At 33.8% G+C, this 22,612-nt stretch overlaps 1 protein-coding gene across 1 annotated transcript; it reads left to right on the plus strand.

Moving 5' to 3' along the window:
- Positions 1-11,521: 11,521 nt before the first annotated feature.
- LOC143624944 (putative polygalacturonase) lies at positions 11,522-17,835 on the plus strand. Its single transcript, XM_077095433.1, has 5 exons — positions 11,522-11,988; positions 12,702-12,822; positions 13,598-13,772; positions 17,007-17,077; positions 17,162-17,835. Exons 1-5 carry the CDS (start codon positions 11,563-11,565, stop codon positions 17,785-17,787), a joined length of 1,419 nt encoding a protein of 472 aa, XP_076951548.1. The 5' UTR covers positions 11,522-11,562; the 3' UTR covers positions 17,788-17,835.
- The last annotated feature ends 4,777 nt before the right edge of the window (positions 17,836-22,612 follow it).

A 22,612-nucleotide genomic window follows, 5' to 3' on the forward strand; every position in this document is an offset into this window, starting at 1 on the left:
TAATGGAATTCGCGTACAACAATAGCTATCACACAATTATACAAATGGCACCATATGAAGCATTATACGGACGTAAGTCTAGAACGCCTGTATGTTGGTCCGAGAACGGTGATAATCAATTGTCTGGCCCTGAAATTGTCCAAAGAACGACTAATCAAGTAATTCAAATCCGAGAACGACTAAAAGCAGGACATGATAGACAAAAAAGTTATGCTGACATAAGACGAAAACCGTTAGAGTTTAAAGAAGGAGATAAAGTGTTGCTTAAAGTGCCACCTTGTAAGGGTGTTGTTCGTTTTGGAAAAAAGGAAAGTTAAGTCCACGATTTATTGGACGATTCAAGATTATTAAAATAATAGGTCTTGTAGCCTACCGTCTTGAGCTACCTGACGAAATACAAGGAATTCATTATGTGTTTCAACCACGTGTCGACACGTGTCCAAATCCAACTGGTCCATCGCGCTACGCTATGACCAGGTTAAGTAATCTTGACACGTGTCCAACCACGTGTCGACACGTGGCATCACCGGATAAGTTGCGGCGTCGCGCTACGCGATGGCCATGGGAGAAAGCCTATCGCTACGCGATGGTCTGCAAAACTCAAGTATAAAAGGGCAGCTACGGGTTCAACCCCATTCATACCATTTTCACCTTAGATTTCACATAGTTAACATTGGTAAGCGTGCTAGAGCGTTCCGAGGTTCCGAGGGTTGATTTCACGAAGAAACGAGGTGCCGAGACGTTGTAAAACGATCTGTGTGCTGTTATGCGAAGCACGAGCTGAACCGCTGCTGATTTTCTTAGTTTTTATTCTCGACTAGCCGACTAAGGTAGGATTTTTGTTAAGTTACTTTGTTATATAGTTACTAAAACCTAGTTAAGGGTATGGTCGTTAAACTGTACATGTTTTCCAAGTAATGTTTTACAAAGTAAAGATGTTACTTACACAAAAAGTAATGTTAGCCAAAACTATATTTTGACGGGCACTTAATAACTGGAAGGGGGATATCATTAGTAGACTATTCTTGCCTAAGGTAAGTAATTCGTACACATCCCGATCAACCGCGGGACCCGTTTACTTATCTGGAGAAGTTTACCAACGTGATATCCTTTATTAGGCCAAAGCATGCTATTCCAAACGTCATTTGTAAGTCCAAAGTATTTTCATAAAACGACTATAAGTCAACTAAGGTTAGGTTAGACCTAAGAGTCTACAGATGAGACCTCGAGTCTGCTGAACTGAAACAGGCTTAAAGTCTGCTAAATATTACCAACTAGGTACTTATGCATACCTATTATGATATATAGGTTAATAGCATACTGAAGATAAGGGGTTCTGATATCAGCAACTGATAATACAAGATGAACACGTTAACCTTTTATGGTTTGAACTGATTTAACTCTTGTAATAGACAGGTTGTTTATTGCAAAGAGTCTGATAAATGTTTGCATGAGATTATTGTCTCTAAAATCGTTATAATACAAAATAGATAAGAAAAAGCAACTCAGACCGAATACACATGTGTCAGGATCCAAACATAACTGATAATTGGCATACAAAACCAAGTCAGTCATAACCAGTTCTCCAACAGGGTCACATAGCCTAGGGGAAGGTTGTGTCCGAAAAGGGGCTATGTACTTGGGGAACCTTTGAATTGTGTGTGTAGGGCAGTGGTACAAATCCCGGGAATAACAGGCATTCCTGCTGAGTTTGTAAAACAAAAAACTATATTTGTATTTTACGACTGTTATAAACTGTTTTATCAAGTCAACGTTTCACCAGCATATAGCTGACGTGTTTTTCCAACCCATGCAGGTAATTAAGTGATGATGGATAATATGCAAGTATTTAGAGTCATTAGAAGATCGCTTGAGATGGCTCCATTTTTGATATTATAAAATCCTTGTAATAATAATATAACACTGTTTTGTAACTAAACTTGGGTATTTAATTCCCGAGTAATTTTGATAATGTAAATTAATATTTTAATATATAAGACTTCCGCTAAAATGAACCCGCTACTCTGGTATATTTATAAAACAGGTACCAACCCGGGACGTCACACCCAGGCCCTGAGATGGGGTGTGACAGTTTCAAATCTTAAACGTTCAATGTCAAAAACCCATCATCCATAACTCAAAATTGATCGATTGAAGCTTCAAATTGATAATTAATTGAATCGATTTCAAAGTTTAACCGATCAATTGGCTTCAATTTCAATTTTAATCAACTAAACAAACCTGTGACGAGTTTTGCATTTTTCCGATGAGTTCGTTGTCGACGGCGATTATGGTGACGAAGAGTGTTGATGGCGCCGGTGAGCGGAGGTGAAGGAGGTGTGCTGATGTCGATGAGGGGTAGTGGAGACGAATTGAGAGATAGGGATGGACAGATGAGTGTAATTGCGATTTTGGGTTTTTGAAAATCAACGGTTTGAAATGTCGCGTACGTAATGTACGATAAAGGATTATTGTATTTTATCCTTTATCTATATATATATATATATATCTTTGTGTGTGTGTGTGTGTGTGTGAAACCTCCCTAAATTCTCTCAAGCCATCAGATTGCTTTATTTGTAATGAAGGCTTCTCATGCATTTGACCCGAATTCACGGGTATGGGTCTTATCAAATACAGATAGCTCTTAAACGAGTTATAACATCTCATTATATTCAAAATTAAAGTTATCAAATATTTGATATAAAAATCCTATAAAATAGAGATATACTAAAATTAATATCCCACTTTTTTAAAAGATATTATTTATAATTAAGAAAGAATTTTACAGTGAAAAAAGTGGTCATGGGTCTCACAAACCCAGATAGTTTTTAAGCCGGGTTATAACATCTTTTTTATTTGTGAAATCCTTTCATAATCAAATTCTAAGTATATTATTAACTTCCTTACAATAAATAAAATTAAAATACTGAAAAATATATAAATATTATAAACGAATAGTGTAAAACAACCTCATAATACATGGGAGAAAAGCTAGTATGTGTGTGTGTGTGTAGGGTTTGGATAAAATATAAATTAAATTAGCAAGTTAATTGTGAAAATCAAATAGTTTAATTATATATACAAGATAGTGTAATTATAGCGTAGTGTAATTACACTACGATGTTACACTATTCTGTAATTACATAAGTAAACTACTTGATTCTCACAGTTAGCACGTTAATTTACTTTGTGCGTTAACTTCCCAATATATATATATATATATATATATATAAAAGGGTTCAAATAAGAATAAGGAGTTTCCTATGAATAGTAAGAACCAATAGATTTTTGGCATGTGACATTATATCCTATGGTGAAAGAATAGTTATAGGAAACTATGTCGGTTATAAAGGTGAAAGAGTAATTCTAGGAAACTATGTCGGTTTTTGGTAATTTTAAATCTCAACCATTGATTAACATGATCCAATGGCTATGATTTATTCCTAGTCTTCTTAAAAAACTACTTATTTTTACTATAACCCTCTCCTATATATATATATATATATATATATTGTGAGATGTGATTAAGGGATTCTCATAAATGCATTAAAATGAAGCATCATAATGTTAAATATAGGGGTATAATAGTAAATATCCTAATTTTTTTATATGATAACTATTAGTGTTTTTGATGTTTAATTTACTAAACAATTATTTTATGTATTTGTTTTGTTAGTTTAAATGTAAAAAAGAAATTCAAATTATTTTAAATTAATTTAATTATAATTTATCATATTAGATTTTTATTTTTTTAAGTTGATTAATCTTCAAAAGTCATATACATTCAATTTCGATCCATTTTGTTCAAATTAGAGTCCATTATGACGTTTTAAATTGTTTTAAATTATTAATCACTTTATAATTCACAGTTATTAGTGTGAGGATAAATAAGTTCGATCACCATAAACACTAAACCAAAAAAACAACCCTACACAATACGTAATGTTGGGTCTATGCAGGGATGATATATATATATATAGGCTTTACATAGTAATGTTAGTTTTGTATAGGCTTTCAACATTAGTGTCGGATTTGACAACCAAGTGTAGGCATAATCAATTTGTGTATGATTACTATATTATTACAATTTACATCACATTTCATATCTATCACAAAACTAATGTATTTTTTGTGTAAGGCTAAAATATTTATGTGTAGCTTTTATATGAGAAAATTTTTAAAATAGCCATTTTTAAAGAGAGAATACCCAAAATAGCCCTTTTTTCTGAGAAGTTTTTAGAATTTGAACTTTAGATACGCATTAGGAAAAGATAATAATTATGAGGGAGTAGACCAAATCTTTAAAGAAAGTTAGGGAGCAGACCAAATTTGGGAAAATATTAAAGATAAAGTCCAAATTATTTTGAAATGTTGGAGCAAAAGTTCAAATTTTCCTAAACTTTTTTTCTCAAAATACGGTCTCCCAAGACTGTTTTTTTATGTTTTTTACCTAGCCCGTCCATATTTTCAAATTCTAGGAAAAAGAGATTTTTTACAATTATACCCCTGGCACCGGAGTTAGAAGTAATGGTTTTAGAATCGAGATCGGGAGTTTAAGCCGGCTACGGATTCCGTCGGATTCCAACCAGAGATCGTACTCTATCGCTTCGTACGAGTACGTGCTTGACGACAGATACGAAGTTCCAGTTCGGGTGGAATCAGCTCACCGGAGTCACCGGAGAGAAGTTTCCGATAGGGATTCCGGTACGCCGGAGATTCAAGTATCGAACTTAACGGCGGAGATAGGAGGCGGTGGCGGAGGAAGCGGACGGTTAAACTGGCTACGTGATTACATGGACAGAGTATTGGTATCGATATCGTCACTGTCCCAGTCATTTAGGAGCTCCGGCAGGTTTTTCGCGTGAAGTAGTCGCCGGAGTGAGGAGTATGATGGGAGAGTAAGAGAGGAGATAAGTGAGCTTTTCTGGTGGTTATCATGGGTATAATTGTAAAAAATCTCTTTTTCCTAGAATTTGAAAATATGGACGGGCCAGGTAGGAAACATAAAAAAACAGTCTTGGGAGACCGTATTTTGAGAAAAAAAGTTTAGGAAAAATTGAACTTTTGCTCCAACATTTCAAAGTAATTTGGACTTTATCTTCAATATTTTTCCAAATTTGGTCTGCTCCCTAACTTTCTTTAAAGATTTGGCCTGCTCCCTCATAATTATTATCTTTTCCCAATGCGTCGCTAGAGTTCAAATTCTAAAAAATTCTTATGAAAAAGGGCTATTTTGGACTATCTCTCTCTAGAAAGGGCTATTTTGAGAATTTTCCCTTTTTATTTCCTTGTCAATTATATAATTTTGAAAGTTGTGTGATTTTTGGAATGTTTAAAATTGAATTATGGCCTAGGCAATTAGGATGTATGCTATGGGCGCCATTCGGAGGGCGCGGTGGGTGCGGAACACCGCCGTGGGGCGCCGTCGATGGGGGCGCGGAGGGGAGTTATGTGGTTGGGACGACCGGCGCTGAAGGAAGGGTGGTGGGCCTTCTCTTTCTTCCTCTCTCACATACACACATACATATATATGCATATATATATATTGGGGGCGCCCAAGGGGCATTAAACCATAGTGAGGCGAGCTTTGATGTCCTGTTGTTTACGAGGCGATGACGTGGCGTTGATGTGGCACGGTGGAGGGGCTTCGATACCACTCACCATAGCATACAGCCTTATCATGGGATGTGATTAAGTAGGGCTGTCATAACATGTCGTACACGACACGATAAGACACGACATGATAAAACACGATGACCTGTGATACTAAACACGAACACGACACGATAACTAATCTTGTCATTTTTTCTAAACACGAACTTGTTTAGTAACGGGTTAACCTATTAGACCTATTAATAGACCTATTTAAAGACACAATGAATAATGCATGTGTAATGAAACAAAAATTTTTAAAACAAGCATAAAAGTCTTACTGAATACATAATCCATGGCATATTTGAACAAAAAAAAACCACAAATCTATAACATACTTGAAACAAAAAACCATAGAAGAAAATCATAACATTCATTAAAAATATAATATCCTGTTTTGACGGGCATGAGTTAAATGTTGTATGTAAATATGACTTTAGTTTTAGGATTTTAGGAGTGTGTATATATATATATATATATATATATATTCATTTATTTATTTTATAAATTAAAAATATACACAGGTTACTAACAGGTTAACAGGTCTTTAACCTGTTAAGACACGAATTTAAACATGTCTTAAACAGGTTGACCTGTTTAAGACACGAAACCTGTTAAGCTCAAACACAAACCTGCTAAAACCCGTGTCGTGTCATGTCGTGTTAACAGGTCCGTGTCATAAATTGACAGCCCTATGATTAAGGGATTCTCGTAAATGCATTAAAATGAGAGCTAAATACTAAAATACCCTTTTGCTCTTAAATGCATTAAAATGAACCATCATAATTAGGGGTGTTAATCGGGTCAACCCGATCGGGTTTCGGGTTAATCAGGTCGGGTTAGTCGGGTTAATCGGGTTGCTATATATTTTTAAGTTGATTTTTGTGTTGGTAACCAGTGGACTACAATATTTATCTTTATTGCATATAGGACTAAAGACAAACCAAACGATTAGGGATGTTCATGGTTTGATACTTCGGTTTGAAACCGTTTAAACCGATCATTTGTTTAGTTTCATGGTCGGGCTTTCTTATTAACTTTCGGTCGGTCGGTTTCAAAATTTTCAAACCGTAAAGAACGGTTTTGGTTTACAGTTCTTAAATTTTCAAACCGTATAACCAGATCAGACCGTAAGATGAATATACTTTATGTTTTTAAATATATATATATATATATATATATATATATATATATATATATATATATATATATTATACTACATGCAGTTAATTATTTATATTTTATGTTAGGCTTAATAAAAGTAAAACTTGGCTATGACTATTAACTTGTTTAAACTGTACTACTATAATGAGGCGTGTTTATGGTATTAAAATTTTCAATTCTATTTGTTATTTCATTTCTGATTAAGATTGAAGCCGATTTGATGCATATCTATTATTAGTAGATCTAGTTGATTGTTGTTAATTTTTAAGAACCTTACACATGTTCACCTTAGACAACACCTCAAAACTTGAGCAAATCCTTTGTAGCATGATGGTATGCAATAAAGGAATTTTTGTAACTAATATAATTTGTTTCGTACCTTTTTTATATATATACCCAAACAGATAAACCAAACGGTTAGTAACGGTTCAGTTTGGTTTGGTTTCCTATCTTAACAGTTCAGTTTTTGTTTTTTATTAATGTTTGGCTCACGGTTTGTCCTAAAAACCATTAAAACTGGACCGTGAACACCCTTACAAAGGATCACGTACAAGGGCATATTTGTCTTCGTTCATTTAACTTTAAACGAACACGAACACTTAACGAACAAATATTTGTGTTCATGTTCGTTCGTTTAAAAATGTTCATGTTCGTTTATATTCATTCATTTAAAATCTAAATGAACAGTTCACGAACATAAACGAACGTAAATGAACATATATGTACATGCGTAAATGAACACAAACAAACATAAACGAACACAAATGAACATACTTAAAATGAACACAAACAAACACCACTAATCGGGGACTTAAATGAACACAAACAAACATCACTAATCGAGTTATTCGGGTTAACCCAAAACCCGATTTTTTTCCAAAAACGAACCCGAAACCCGACCCTATTAATAATTCGGGTCAACCCGAATAACCCGATTAATACTTTTTGACCATGTTTAACCCGACCCTAATAAGCTTATTAGGGTTCAGGTCAGGTTAATCGGGTTCGGGTATTTTGAACACCCCTAATCATAATGTTAAAAAAATTGCCATCTTGTATAAATACAATCAAGGGTTGTAATAATTAACTTTTTGCACTTGTCGCACTAATTTCATTTTTCGCCTGAACCATCCCCAATATATATATATATAGGATGAGTATCATTTCAGAACTCTTAAATTATTTAAGAACTTTAAGGAACTCATAATAACTAATGTTTTTTATAAAAAATTTTGTATGATAATATTATTTGAGTGTAGTTTTATCATTTTGTATATTTATATATATAATTACAATTATACAAATTAGTTTTACACATATCTAATTTTCTTTTACAAATATAGAAGTTTGTTATTACATAAATTTTACATATATGTAAACTTGTGATTTATATATGTAAATCAAAAATTTATATATCAAATATGATAAAACTACTCTCAAATAATGTTATTATATAAAAAAAGTTAAAAAAAATATTTGGTTTGTAAGAGTTCCTAAAAGTTCTTAACTTTTTCTGAGTTCTTAAATGAGACTAACCCTATATATATATGGGGATGGTTCATACGAGAAGTGATATTATAGCGAGAAGTGCGAGAAATAAATCTGAACCATTGATTGTGTTTAATCAATGGTCTATATTAGAAATGGCATATTCGTAATTAAAAACACATATTTATGACATATAATTTAATAAAAAGGTTATATACATCTTTTGTGATGCATGCCTCATTAAACCATACTTTAATGCGTTAAGTGGTTACTTTTTTGTGCCATTTTAATGCTCATCATAAGGTTACTACTATTTTACCCTTTTTCATTAAAATTATGATCTTTTTGTATAGTTTTGTAAGTTGTTTATTTGTTTTTAGAATTTGTTCATAAAGCACATAAAGCTTGCAACATTACATTGTATATTATGGATTTGTTTATATAGTACATACAATGTATTGCAGTAAGCCTATTTTTATTTGTTTTGCCAACGTTTTATTATATAAACAAATTGATTCCTACACAACACTTTCAAATGTTGTGTAGTTATACTAATTAGTTTTGCCTACACTATATTAGATACTACATTAGTATAACTACACAACATTTGAAAGTGTTCATACACTGCATTTATTTTGCCTACAATACATTAGATATGTCTACACTACGTTAGTTATGACTAAACAACCATTTGAAAGTAGTGTGCCTGCATAACATTAGTTTTGTTTACATTACATTAGATATGTATACCCTATGTTAGTTTTACCTACATAAAATTAGTTTTGTCTGCACTACATTAGATATGGCTACAATACATTAGATATGTCAACACTACATTAGTTATGACTACACAACATTAAAAGTGCGCCTACACTATAATAGATATGTCTACCCTACATTAGTTATGAGTACGCAGCATTTGAAAGTATCCTTATACTACATTGTGTAGTTATATCTGCATTACATAAGATACGCCTACATTATAATAGTTTATTAAAATCAAAGACAAAAACACTACACGTTTGAGATCAAATAAAAAATAATAATAACTAGCCAGGCATTAGATTAAAAATTTAGATCAAATAAATTTTAATAGTTTAAATTTTGGATGAAATAAGAAAAAAATAATAATAGTTTGTAACTTACCATTATAGTAACTTACCAATAATCATGAAATAAAAGGAAATCATTTGATTGGCTAGAATCTCTTCCGGCACTAAGAGGGGAAGGGGCACTATATGGGTAAGGTTTATGGGTTGTTTACCACATGGCAAACCCACCCCTAACTATGTGGGTAGAGGTGCACAAATCGGTTTTTTTAAAAAAACCGGTTCGGTTAATAACCGGACCGGTTTTTCTTGGCCTGGAAAAAAACCGGTTTTTAAATAACCGGACCGGTTTATTAACCGGTTTTTTTGGTGCAAAACTCGGACCGGTCTAACCGGTTAGGACCGGTTTAGAAACCGGTTAGAACCGGTTAATAACCGGTTTTTTTAATTAACCGGTTTTTTTTTTAAATAACCGGTTAATAACCGGTTTTTTTCATAATAACCGGTTTTAAAATTAACCGGTTTTTTCCATAACCGGTTCAGTAACCGGTTTTTTCTCTAGAACTTGTAACTGATATACGAACCGGCGGTTACTAAACCGGTCAAACCGGTTTTTAAATAACCGGTTTTTGTAAAAACCGGTTTTCGGTTTCAACCGTTGAACCGGTTCACCAACCGGTTTTTTTGCCCATCTCTATATGTGGGTAGTTTGCCAAATTACAATTTGTGGCAAAGGTTTACCATGAAACATATGACCGTTGGAGATTTTTGAAGAAATTAAAACACCCATTAATACTCAATTTATTACATATAACTACCACTAACTCTTCATCATTTTTAGTCACTCAAACATTTCATCATTTTTATTCACTCAACATTCACTATTTCTATTCACTCAAACCCCAATGGCAAATTTCTCAAACGATGATCTCGAGTGACACACTAGATGCGCACACGCTAAGAAAGGAAGCAACTCTTCAAGATTTGGTGGATGCTAAAAAGCAACAAGTGGAGGATTCTAGAGCGTTGATTGCTAAACAACGCGAGAGTGTAGCCAAAGGGATGTATGACATAGACTTTAAGACATATACTCGACCACATGATCATCTAGAGGACGAGGTGAAGAAAATCGCTATAAATTGCAAACGAGAAATTGGGGAAAAATATAATTGACCGAAGAATCATCTTGTTTAGATGTTCGTGTTTTAATTTTTTTTTTTATCGTCATATATTATTTTTCCGGTTTTCAATTATGTAATAATTTTAATTTTAATTTTATTTAAATTAAATTGTTTTATTTATTTTTAAATTTTAACAAAAAACAAAAAAAGTTTTAGAGTACTTGTGGATAGGTGTTTCCAGTTATTTTTTGGTTTGTGGATAGTTAAGGGTAAAAATAAAATAACGGTGTATGATTGGTCGGTACATGGGTAATACCCATGAGTGCCCATTCTTCTCTAAGAAACACTTCTAAAATGAAGCTAATCCGTATATATACACACACACAGAGGAGAAGTATAAAGTGAAAACCCTATGTAACATCGTTTTTTTTTTAACACACGTAATATATGTTGTAACATTTAACACAAAATATCGAAAACTAAAAAAAAATTGTTTTGCTATTTTTTAGCATTTTTTTACTAACTTTTATGTATGTTTTCAGGAGAGATAAAAAGTTATATTTATATTTATATTTTTTATTAACTTTAATTGTGAACCACAAGTTTCAAATGAGTTTTTAAACTTTTTACAACTCAAATGAGTTTTTATTTAACCTTACCCTAAAATAAAAATACTTTGAGATTAGTGTTAGAGAAAAATACATTCAAAATTAAGACAATCCATAAATAGTTACCGAGTTGAATCCCTAAAATAAAAATACTTTGAGATTAGTGTTAGAGAAAAATACATTCAAAATTAAGACAATCCATAAATAGTTACCGAGTTGAATCCCTACCAATAAGTTAAGATTCTATTAATTTCTTAATTAATTCTTCATGAGAATATATTTATAGTTATTTTAATAAAAATACAGAGTTGTTTAGGCGTCTCTTTCATGTTTCATGTCACATATAAACCAAAAATATTACCCCTTTCGTCTCCATCCGGCCTAACCAAAACAAACACAACACGCTCCTCACCCCATCTCCTTTCATATATATATATACATATTATTATGCATGTGTAAATAACAATCAAATTCAATACCATGATGGACGTCAACGAATACCCGAATCCAATCCTCAACAAACTACTCTCCGCCATCAAGAAACCATCATGGTTCTTTCTTCTCCTCCTCTTCACCCTTATCCTTATTCTCACCCTCCAGATCACCACCCAACGCCTGTTTTCCGACCCGGGTGTTCGTTTCCGGGTACCCGGGTCGGGCACGTGTGACGGGTCGGTGCCGGAGCGGGCGGTGAAGATGTCGATCGTGGAGTTTGGTGGTGTCGGTGACGGAGTGACGTCGAACACGGCGGCGTTTACGGCGGCGATGAGGAAGGCGAAGGAGTTTGAAAATAAAGGTGGGGCCCAGTTGAATGTTCCGAAAGGTTACTGGGTTACTGGGAGTTTTAATCTTACGAGTGATTTTACTTTGTTTCTTGAACAAGGGGCTGTTATTATGGGCTCAGAGGTAAATTTTTATTTTTATTTTTTACTGTTGTTTGCAAAAAGTCAAAAGTCATAATTGGTCGGTGGGGACCGGTGACTAATCGGGATTAAACAGCGCCTAGTTTTTACAACCACGTGATAGTTGAATGTTTATATAATAGATTGATTAGGATATAAGCTATTTTAGATGTTTAATGACTTGATCATAGAAGTTAGTTTGTAGGTTTAAAGTTGGTTGATTTTGAGTCAAGCATCTCATATTTCTTTGATTTTCAATTACAATGTTGACTTTGAATTTCTGGAGTCAAAGTTCTTGGTATATTACCTTTAAAAATACTTTCTTTATCAAGTTTTAAAATCAATTTATGTTTTAAACAGTGCTTTTAATCAAAAAGGTTAAAAAGGGTACCTTTTTGTATCTAATTTTGGTTGAGTAATTAATTTTGCTTAAAGTATGTAGTTGCCAAATAAATGAAGTAGCTAGGGGATGGAAAGACTGTAAATTTCAACATTTTTTATAAGAAAGGTTAAAATTACCAATTTGTCCTCACTTTTATCATGAAAACTCTATCGGTATTTCGTTTGACCAACAAAATTTGCTCAAATTTGAAGATTAATAGTTCATTTATATAAGCTTGTTACATATTCTATCACTGCATAATCATGTTTTTGGCATTTGACCAAAGGTCAAACGACTAACGAAACTAAAATTTTGATTTGTCGTTTAAATTTTAGGATCCGAAAGAATGGCCTATAATCGAGCCGTTACCTTCTTATGGAAGAGGAAGAGAAAGATTAGGAGGGAGACATATAAGCCTAATTCATGGTGATGGTCTCACAAATGTTGTCATTACAGGTACACCATAATTTTATTATTATTTTTGTAATATTTTTTTGTTAGAAAACATGGTATCATGTTACTATTCTTGTCATTGCCACTAAATAATTGTCATTATCAGTTGTTTGTCTCTTTAATTATTCAAATACTAATGTCTGGTGGGAAATCATTACTTTAGCATCATCATTCTATAGCAGAGAATAAAAAATATATGGTTTTTGGGCCAAACTATTCATCTTATTAGCCACACACTAAAAGGGGAATCATACCTATGATTGTTATGCTTTTGGTTAATATTATATTAGTGAATAAAAGTTCTTTAAATAATGTTCAAATTGGACCATTCTTTGATTGTTACGTTGGATGATGTTATCCATGTACCAAGTAACTCAAATTGGATTTGGTTACTGTTTTTTATGTTGTTTGATTATTAGAATAATCCCATGTTCATCATACAAAGGTTACGGTCTGTCATATGCAGTCCAAGGAATAATTTTCTGATCCAAAAGACGGCATGGTGTATAAAAGTAGTCAACGTTTTTCAAAATAAACGATAATCAAGTTTCATAATTCATATATGTTCCATTTTGTCGGTTAACTATAAAAGTTATAAATCCAATGAACGATATTAAAATGTTAGTGGTCGTTTTTCTAAAGAACTTTAATAAGCCCACTAACATTTGCATCATGTCATAGAAACCATAGATCCGAAAAGTCAACGTACTTTGCACTTATGGGTTATTATCATGATGATGAATGATAACGAACTTGAGTTTTTGATGTGTAATGTTAGGGCAAAACGGAACGATTGATGGACACGGTAAGATATGGTGGGACCTATGGTGGAATAGGACATTGGAACACACTAGAGGCCACCTTGTTGAAATTATGAACTCAAACAACATACTCATTTCCAACCTTACATTTAGAAATTCTCCATTTTGGACCATCCACCCTGTTTACTGCAGGTATGATCTTCTATTCTTCCTCTTGACCTTTGTATGTTGAAAACCTTTTGATAGACCCCGGTCCAGCCGTAAGAAACGGGTCGGGCGTAACCCGTCAGTGGTCCGCAAAGTATGGAAACGGTTAACTGGTTAAGCTTACTGATCAAGCATTACCCCACGTTTTTTTACCACCAAGCAGTTTCTTTTATTTATCATGTTTTATTTAATTTTGTTGCAATTTACTTCGAGCTTTGTTTACTTGTACTCTTAACTTATTAGGTAGTAAGTAGTCTTAACAGTTGGTTGAAGTTTAGGAACGTGGATAACTACTAACTAGGTCTTTATGTATTGATTTTCTGGAAGAATGAAAGGTGGTCTTTTTTGGTATTTAATTAATTTTCTCTACGTTCGTGAGTAACCAGATTTCCATTGCTAATCCAAGTTTGGCCACTTGGGTGGTGTTCTTTGGACCCTAATCAAAGCCAGGTGGTGTCTCTGTATCCTATCTCTGATTAGGTTTGGCCGACGGATTTGATTGAGTGGTGTTTTCTGTATCTTGATTGATCCGTTAGTATACGTTTCATTCGATTTCAATTTTCCCAGCCATTCTCCTACCTGAATTACTATCACCTTTTTTTATAAAAGGTGTACTCGTAAACCGTTAAAACCAACTGGCCAAACTGATGCAAATTGGCTGATTAAGGCACTTTGGCGAGTTATCAGTTTGGTGTTGGCAATTTAACGATTCAGCTGACAGTTTGGAACTGGTCGGGTGATTATGACTGTTTAAACCTTTAGTATTTATTTGTAATATTAATTATGTATATGTATTATATTAATAAATCATCTTAATCAGTAAAAACAATAATACTATTGATTTAATTAAAAGAAAAAAAGTTAAAATAAAACAGGCCTGGCTGATCTAACCAGCTCATCCGGTTCAGTTTTTTTGTTTTCCAAACTGGCTAGTTAGCGGTTTAATCTATATCTATATGATTATATCAAAACCAGTCAAACTGGACTGTGAATACTTTGTAAAAGGTTTACTTTTTTATTTAAGAAAGCGAGAGTATCATATGAACAAAACCCATGTTTAAAGTACTTCACAATTCACATTGTTGACAAAACTGAATTTATGTTACTTTTTTGCCATTTTAAAGCAATTTGAACATAGACTATGAATCACATTCATACAATTAAGAAACAAAAAGAAAAGCAGTGATAGGGCACTAGGAAAAGTATGATGCTAATTAATATTTTATTTATGGCCATATGTGCTCCATGATGCTATTTTGTCCATTTTACCCCTGGTCCAGATTTGGATTCATATGCACTTTTGGTTATGTACAAAATAGCATTTATTTAGGTTAATTTATTTTTCATTCTTTTAGCCCATTCTGTTTTCGTTTTGTGGGGCCCGTCTTCATTTCTCGTCATAGGATGTCTTAGGGTGCGTTTGGTTCGTGGACTTTATTGGAATTGGAATTGGAATTTGTATGGGAAATGGAATTTGAATTGGAATTTATGAATTCCATTACAAATCCATATCTTGTTTGGTTATACATTTGTTAAAAGGAATTGGAATTGAAAAACACCTAAAAAGACAAAATTACCCTTCCAAATTATCAAATATAACTAACCCTACCCATTTGTAAAATTATCAGACTTCTTCCTTTTTCTTTGAAGCTGCCAGCCACCACCGCCGGTCACAATCGTCACCACCACCACTGCTCCTTTGTTACTCACCACTGTCGGTCAGCACTGTCAACCACCATCTACGACCACCGCTAGCAATCAAAAATGTTGAAAAAAAGGGTTGCGTTGACTTAAACATGGCCGGAAAATGCGGGTTTAGATCTGACCGGAAAACGCACGTTTATATCTGGCCGGAAAACGCACTAATTAGCCGTTGTTTCCGGGTCGGAAAAACATGATTCAGATCTCGCCGGAATTTCGTTGGTGTTGGCCGGAAAAAATGGTGGTGCCGGAATAAAATGTTAGTGGCCGGAAAAAATGGTGGTGGTAGTTGGTGACTATGCAGGTGACTTTGGTTACTACTTGCTAGGGTTATTTGAGTAAATTGTGAACATTCATTTGAAATACCTTAAAATCCTTTGATATATGGAAGGAATCTAAATTCCATTAAATGATGAATTTGGATGGAAACCAATTCCAATTCCAATTCCAATTCCAATTCCAATTCCAATTCCAATTCTTTCACATACCCAACCAAATGGAATTCGAATTCCAATTCCCTTGAAATCCTTTGAAATCCTCCAACCAAACAGGCCATAGGTTATGTGTAGCGGAGGGGCTACAAAATTAGGTGATTTGGGTTCCTCCAAATTATCCCCCAAAATCACCCCAATTGTCACTTACCCTTATCACTTACCTAGGCTTTAACATTGAATAGTAATGAATCTTGAAACACAGATCACATGCTTGTTCACATGTTCTATGTGACAACAAGAAGTTGCACATGATCTAGTTTTTATTTTAATGACTATAATGAGGGTAACGTGACATACAAGCTCCCACCATTAATTCATTGCATGATAAAAATATAAAATTTGGGCACTTTTGTTTTCAATGAACCGAAGAGAAAATGCTGATGGACAACTTTTCTCTTGTAAATTGAAGAGAAAATTAGGCCAGTAACGTTTAGTTAAAGTTTCGTGAACTGTTCGTTGGACTTGGAAAGTTCGTTTATGTTCACTTATTTAATAAATGAATGAACATGAACAATTTTTTTTTTGTTCATTTAGTTAAACAAACAAACATGAGCATATGTCTTGTTCATTTTTATGTTCGTGAACATTTGTTTACGAACATGTTCATTTATGTTCATTACTTTGCATAGTTAATATATGCATTTAAATATTTTAGGCCCATTACAAACTACTTTGGTTTTAATAACCTTTTAAGCCTAACAATTTGTTGTTCACATGAGCACATTTACTTTATAATTGGTTTTAGCGGAGTTATGTTCGTTCATGTATGTTCAAGTATGTTTGCTCATTTATGTTTCGTGAACAGCTTGTTTATATTGTCAATGAACGAACATAAACGAACATGAATGCGTTCATTTTCTTAATTAACCACCATGAGCAAGAGAACTCTGTCCTTTAGTTATTCATGTTCAATCGCTTGTTCAGTTAAAGTTAAAGTTAAAGTTAAAGTTATGTTCATATTGTTCGGTTCCTTTACAAGCCTAGAGAAAATCATAAAATAATCCTTCGCTTTTTGGTGTTCCAGTAACGTCGTAATAAAAGACATGACGATATTGGCTCCGCTCAACGCTCCAAATACTGACGGCATAGACCCAGGTAATGCCTTTTCAAAAATTCCCATTCTACCCTTAAAAACTTATATTACAATTTATCAAAACAACTAATTCGGTACCGTTACAGATTCATGTACAAACGTATGCATCGAAGACTGTTACATAGAAAGCGGGGATGATCTCGTGGCCATAAAAAGCGGGTGGGACCAATATGGGACATCCATGGCCCGCCCGAGCTCCAACATTATTATAAGACGAGTATCAGGAACAACACCGACATGCTCAGGAGTCGGGATCGGCAGTGAAATGTCGGGCGGCATTTCAAACATATTAATGGAAAATCTTCACATCCGAAACTCAGCAGCGGGTGTTAGGATAAAAACCGACAAAGGTCGAGGGGGGTATATTGTAAATATCACAATTACAAATGTTACAATGGAGAATGTTAAGGTGCCCCTAAGGTTTAGCCGAGGTGCCGATGATCACCCCGATGATTTGTGGGACCCGCAAGCGTTACCGAAGATTAAGGGTATTTATATTAGTGATGTGGTTAGTTTCAACTCTAGGAAAGCTCCTATGTTGTTAGGGTTAGAGGGTGCACCTTTTGAAGGAATATGTATGAAAAATGTTAGTTTGCTTGGTTTGCCGGCAACCGCACAGTGGAACTGTGAGCATATATCGGGTTTTGCCAGTGGCGTTGTGCCGACACCATGTCCGTTGTTGCAAATAAACGGTTCGATGAGTTGTGTGTAGGCGTCTGTGGTTTGAGTGGAATGTTTTGTGCTGTTTGGATATGTTGTTAATAGACAACTGCGACGGCTGCATGTGATTCTTGTCCGTAAAGCGGGTCAAATTCAGACCAGATGGGAAATGCAAAAATCATACCCTGAGAGCAGGACGATTATTGTTTGGGCCGGTCTGTGTTGTGTTGGGTTAGTCGGGTCGGACTGGAACACTTGGGTTGCAAATTTTTATTTTTTTTAATTAAAAAGTTATTAACTTATAGTTCATAATGTGTTGGGTTAGTCGGGTCGGGCCAGGACTCAGTCTCGGGTCGGACAGGAACACTTGGGCTGCCAAATTTGTATTCTTTTGATTATCAATTAAAAATTTATTAACTTATAGTTCATATAGTTGAAGGGAATAAGAATGTATTTTGCTCGGTTTTTAGTTCTTACCATGCAATATATATTTCATTGGCAATAGGTTTGGCATTGTAGATGTTATTATAAATCAAGATAATTTGCAACAGCTTTATACTGAAAAAATTTAAGATAATTTGAATTTAAATGCAATGCACTTAATTTATTGTCATTTTGGTGAAACGAACTAATTATCTTGAGAATTATTGCATTTAGAGGAGACAGTAATAGAAAAACTATAAATTGTATCATGGTATGTGTATACAGTTTTAGTTCGGTTGTTTTTGGGTCTCTTTGGGTTTTTATCTGGTTGGGACCGAAAGGCCTGAAACCGAATGCATTAGTGAGTTTGTTATATACTTGTATGATCAGCTGGCTTCATAGTTTATTATTGGGTGTTCTGTAATGCTACCAAGTCTTTTAACACTTGTTAGTTTATTTCCTTAATTGTTTTTATCAACGGCAAACTGAAAAGTTGCACCAATTAAATTGGGAACCAGTTGAGGATCTGGTACATTTACACCTGACTAAACTACTAGCATTTCAAACAGTGGCGGAACTTGAACAGTTACATTGGAGGGGCCAAAAATTTTAAACTAGTCATAAGTTCACACATATAAAGCAACTACATTTTTTTTTCATCAAATAAAGAACATAAATCCTAAAAAATAGCATGTTATTTCACATAAATGAATATGAGCTTTCGGATAGGAGGAACAAAAGATATAAAACATAGCATAATTATAAAGACATGGGCTATATATTCTACTTCTGAACCGAAAACCCGAGGGGGGGGGGCACAAACCCTCCCCGCCCTTAATTAGGTCCGCCCATGATTTCAAACCAGCTGGTTGTAGTGAAACCGGGTTAACCCGAAAGCATTTATCAAGGTTGTGATCGACCGGTATAAGAATTTGGCATATTATTCTATTCTACAATTAGAATTGGTGCCCAAAATAAGGTCTTTGTTTTACCCTCTTTTGACGTATTTATTCACGCATCATATATTTTATTTAAAATTGTGGTGGCGGGTTATGACCAACCGTCACATAGGAAGTTTCCGGCCAACCGTTGTTATATATTTAGCCATACACGTGTTATATATTTAGCCTCCCACGTAGCCTGTTTGAAAATTCACGACGACTCGAAACGGCAGCAGGGTACAGTTGTGTCGATTTGAAGGGATGCTTGGTACCCTATAAATACCCAACCCCTAATTTCGACTAAGGCATTAATTTGATTGGCAACCTTCTTCTTCCACCCAACAAACAATCGCCTTCAAAGGACTGTCACTAGGATTGTCGGAAATAGAATCGACCGGAACAGTAGTGACCGGTGATGGTTAAAGGCAATCTCCGACGATTTTTTGTGGCGGTTTTTTTAGGGGACGGGGGCGAATGATTATTTCTAGCGGCAACTGTCAACATGGTGATATTATGGACTTATGGTGAAGGAATGTCGGTTCCGGTAACGATGCTATGGCGAAGATACGGTAGTTTCACCGTGGTAATATTCATGTATTTTCACCAAACCAACCCTTCTCATTCTTTCCGATAAACAATTAAAATCCTAAAATAATTTGTACACGGATTTAGGCTTTTACTTGGACATTAAAATATTATATTGTTATTGTTATGGTAAGTGAAAGGTTTTGAATGTGTTAAAACTCTTTTGGCATTACAAAAGTGTTGGAACCTTCAAACACGGTGAATAAAATTTTGGTATAATCTTATATGCAATTTAGTATTTCGTCTGTGCCTGTGCAAAGAAAAATTCATACGATTATAATGTTTTATTCCAAAAGATGGAACTTACTCTGTGTTCCTGAGTTAAATTATAAAGAGAAAGGAAAGAAAAATGGGGTGAATCAAGATGAAAATGATGTTCCAAAGTTTTTTAAATGATGGAAAACAATAGAAAGAAAAAAGAAATAGAGAAGAAAATGAAGGCATTTGCTTTCTCTCCAAATTGAACGAAATGAGTGAGAAAGGAAAAGAAAACATTTACAATTACCATATTGCCCTCATCTTCTTCATATTAGGTCACCTGTTTCATTCTCATCATCAATTCAAAGTACTCAACCCCAAGCATATTCACATGCCATTAGTTGGAATTATTTGATAAATAAAGTCTGGTAGTATAGTACATTGAGTCCTAATCCATTGTCTCATCTTTTGTTACATAGAGTCCCAATACATTGGTTCATCTTTGGTTAATTGAAATATTATTTGCTAATATAATAAACTAGAATTATTAAATTCAGCACAACATCAAGGTTTTTTAGTTGTTATATGAATGTTGATACTATGTCAATGTCATAATGAATTGAACCGAGTCAATACTTATTGAATTCCCGCCGCAACGCGCGGGTAATTTTGCTAGTACCATACATTTATAGACATGTGTGGATAAATAAACATGTTTATTACATTCTTTCTACAAATACTCACTAAGCCTAGCATCACATACACCCATATGTGATTGATTAAATTAAATGGAAGGTGTTGTCGCAAATTTAATCTACGTTATTTCAATAAGTTGAATCCTTTAAGAGGTTCATAAAAATTTCGGTACCAAATGAGCTATGGCATCCATCAGTCAGACTGATAGATCAAGTTCTTCTTGTATCACCATAATAACAAGTTATAGTAAAGGCACAACATCTAGTCATCCTCCTGGCTAATATGTCTTCGCATAATCATTTTCGAGTCTGTGTGAAATATGTGACATCCGTCAATTTTCAGATTATTATTTCTACTTGTTTACCCGACACGGGCCTGTATTGTTTAATTCATTTTATATTGTTAGGTCATTCAAACTTGTTAAAACATTGTTAAAATCACTTATTTCAAGCTTAAAACACATTTCTGAAAATTATAGGGACCAATATTGTCAAAAATGAAACTTCGGGTGAAACCACCACCTAACGTGGCGCGTAGGGGGAGGGTGGTTCCTATGTGGGGCACGGCCTATGGGTCTGTATAGTTTTAGTTCGATTTTCAACTTGTTTAATCTGTTAATCCATCCTAAACTCGTTTATTATTTGAATTGTTGATTCTAGAACTTTCCATTGTCATAATCTATCAAAAACTCATAAGTTTTATCATCTAGTTCGTGATAAAGATGTAAACTTGATCATATTTTGTCATATTCTAGTGTTTATCTTCATGCTTTAAGTTTTAAACGAATTATCTTCAAATTATTGATAAACATGAAGCTTAATTTGTTTCCTATACAAACAAAGGTGTGTTATAATTCATTCTCTATTACACAACTCGCTTCTTACTCTCTCTTTCACGAATTCAAGCTTAATCAAAGTTTTTTTTTAAAGGTTTGACTTCTATAAAGTCAAACGGGCATTTTAATCCTCAATCAACTAGTTCCTCATACAATTCTCAAGTAAGTTTTGGTTTTTATTGTTAGTTATCAACCTTTGAACGAAAGCCCTCGTCTAATTCAAAGATTTGGGGGATTACAAGTTCGATTGAATCAAATTCAATTTAGAGTTTATCTTATGAGCTAAATTGGAGTTTTTCAATTATACCATGAATTGACCTGAATTAATTTATGTTCCTTCAATGTTTTATGTTTGTATTTGTGTTTTGAACATGTTGGATCCGAATTTGACCTCAAATCAGCATTCGGGTCGAACATGAACCGAACACTCGCTTAAAAATGAACTTTCTATTTTTCGTTTAAAAATCTCATATTTGATTAATTATTCCATTTAATATCATTATTCTCATTTGTTTATAGTTTTCATCTAATGCAAGGGACTCTTCGTTTAATCGGATCGTCAGCTCGCTTAACTTTACTTTTTCTTAATTGATATCTATTTCATTGCTCGCCTATTTTCAAGGTGAGTAATTCACACCCCTTTTCATCTTTTACATTTTGGGGTAATATGCGCACATCAAAATTTATTAAATACATTTATATCTCATTAGCCATAATTCAATATTATGTGTATATTTTTATTGTTTGATGGTTGGGCCACATCATTCTCATCTGGTATGCATACATTACCCCGGTTAGTTGGTTTTGTGCTAGACCAAAATGGTCCACATCTATTTTATTTGGTAATTGTTATATATCATTAATATTGTAATTTTTCATGTTCACATACAGATTTGTTTTGTTTTAAATATAAACATATATATCTAAACTTGTGTTTTGCTCACTCAACTTTATGTTAATCAAACTCTATTTTACACGTGTTACAGGTTTGCTAATTGAAGAATTGAATATTTTAGAAAACATTTAGCTTGACTCCAGGTTGTTAAATAAAAATCTAGTATCTATGATGGATTATTTTGTTTGTATTTTGATGTACTTCGATTTATGAAATAATAAATTAATTAGTTACCGTCATTTTTATTAATAATGTCTTGTGAGAGCTACTGTGCAATCAGTTGCGTACTAACATTTTCTGTCGT

The sequence above is a fragment of the Bidens hawaiensis genome, unplaced genomic scaffold, assembly GCF_021521415.1.
Source record: "Bidens hawaiensis isolate Kalapana, Puna unplaced genomic scaffold, B.hawaiensis_p1.1 tig00004003_1, whole genome shotgun sequence".
NCBI classification, from domain to species: Eukaryota; Viridiplantae; Streptophyta; class Magnoliopsida; order Asterales; family Asteraceae; genus Bidens; species Bidens hawaiensis.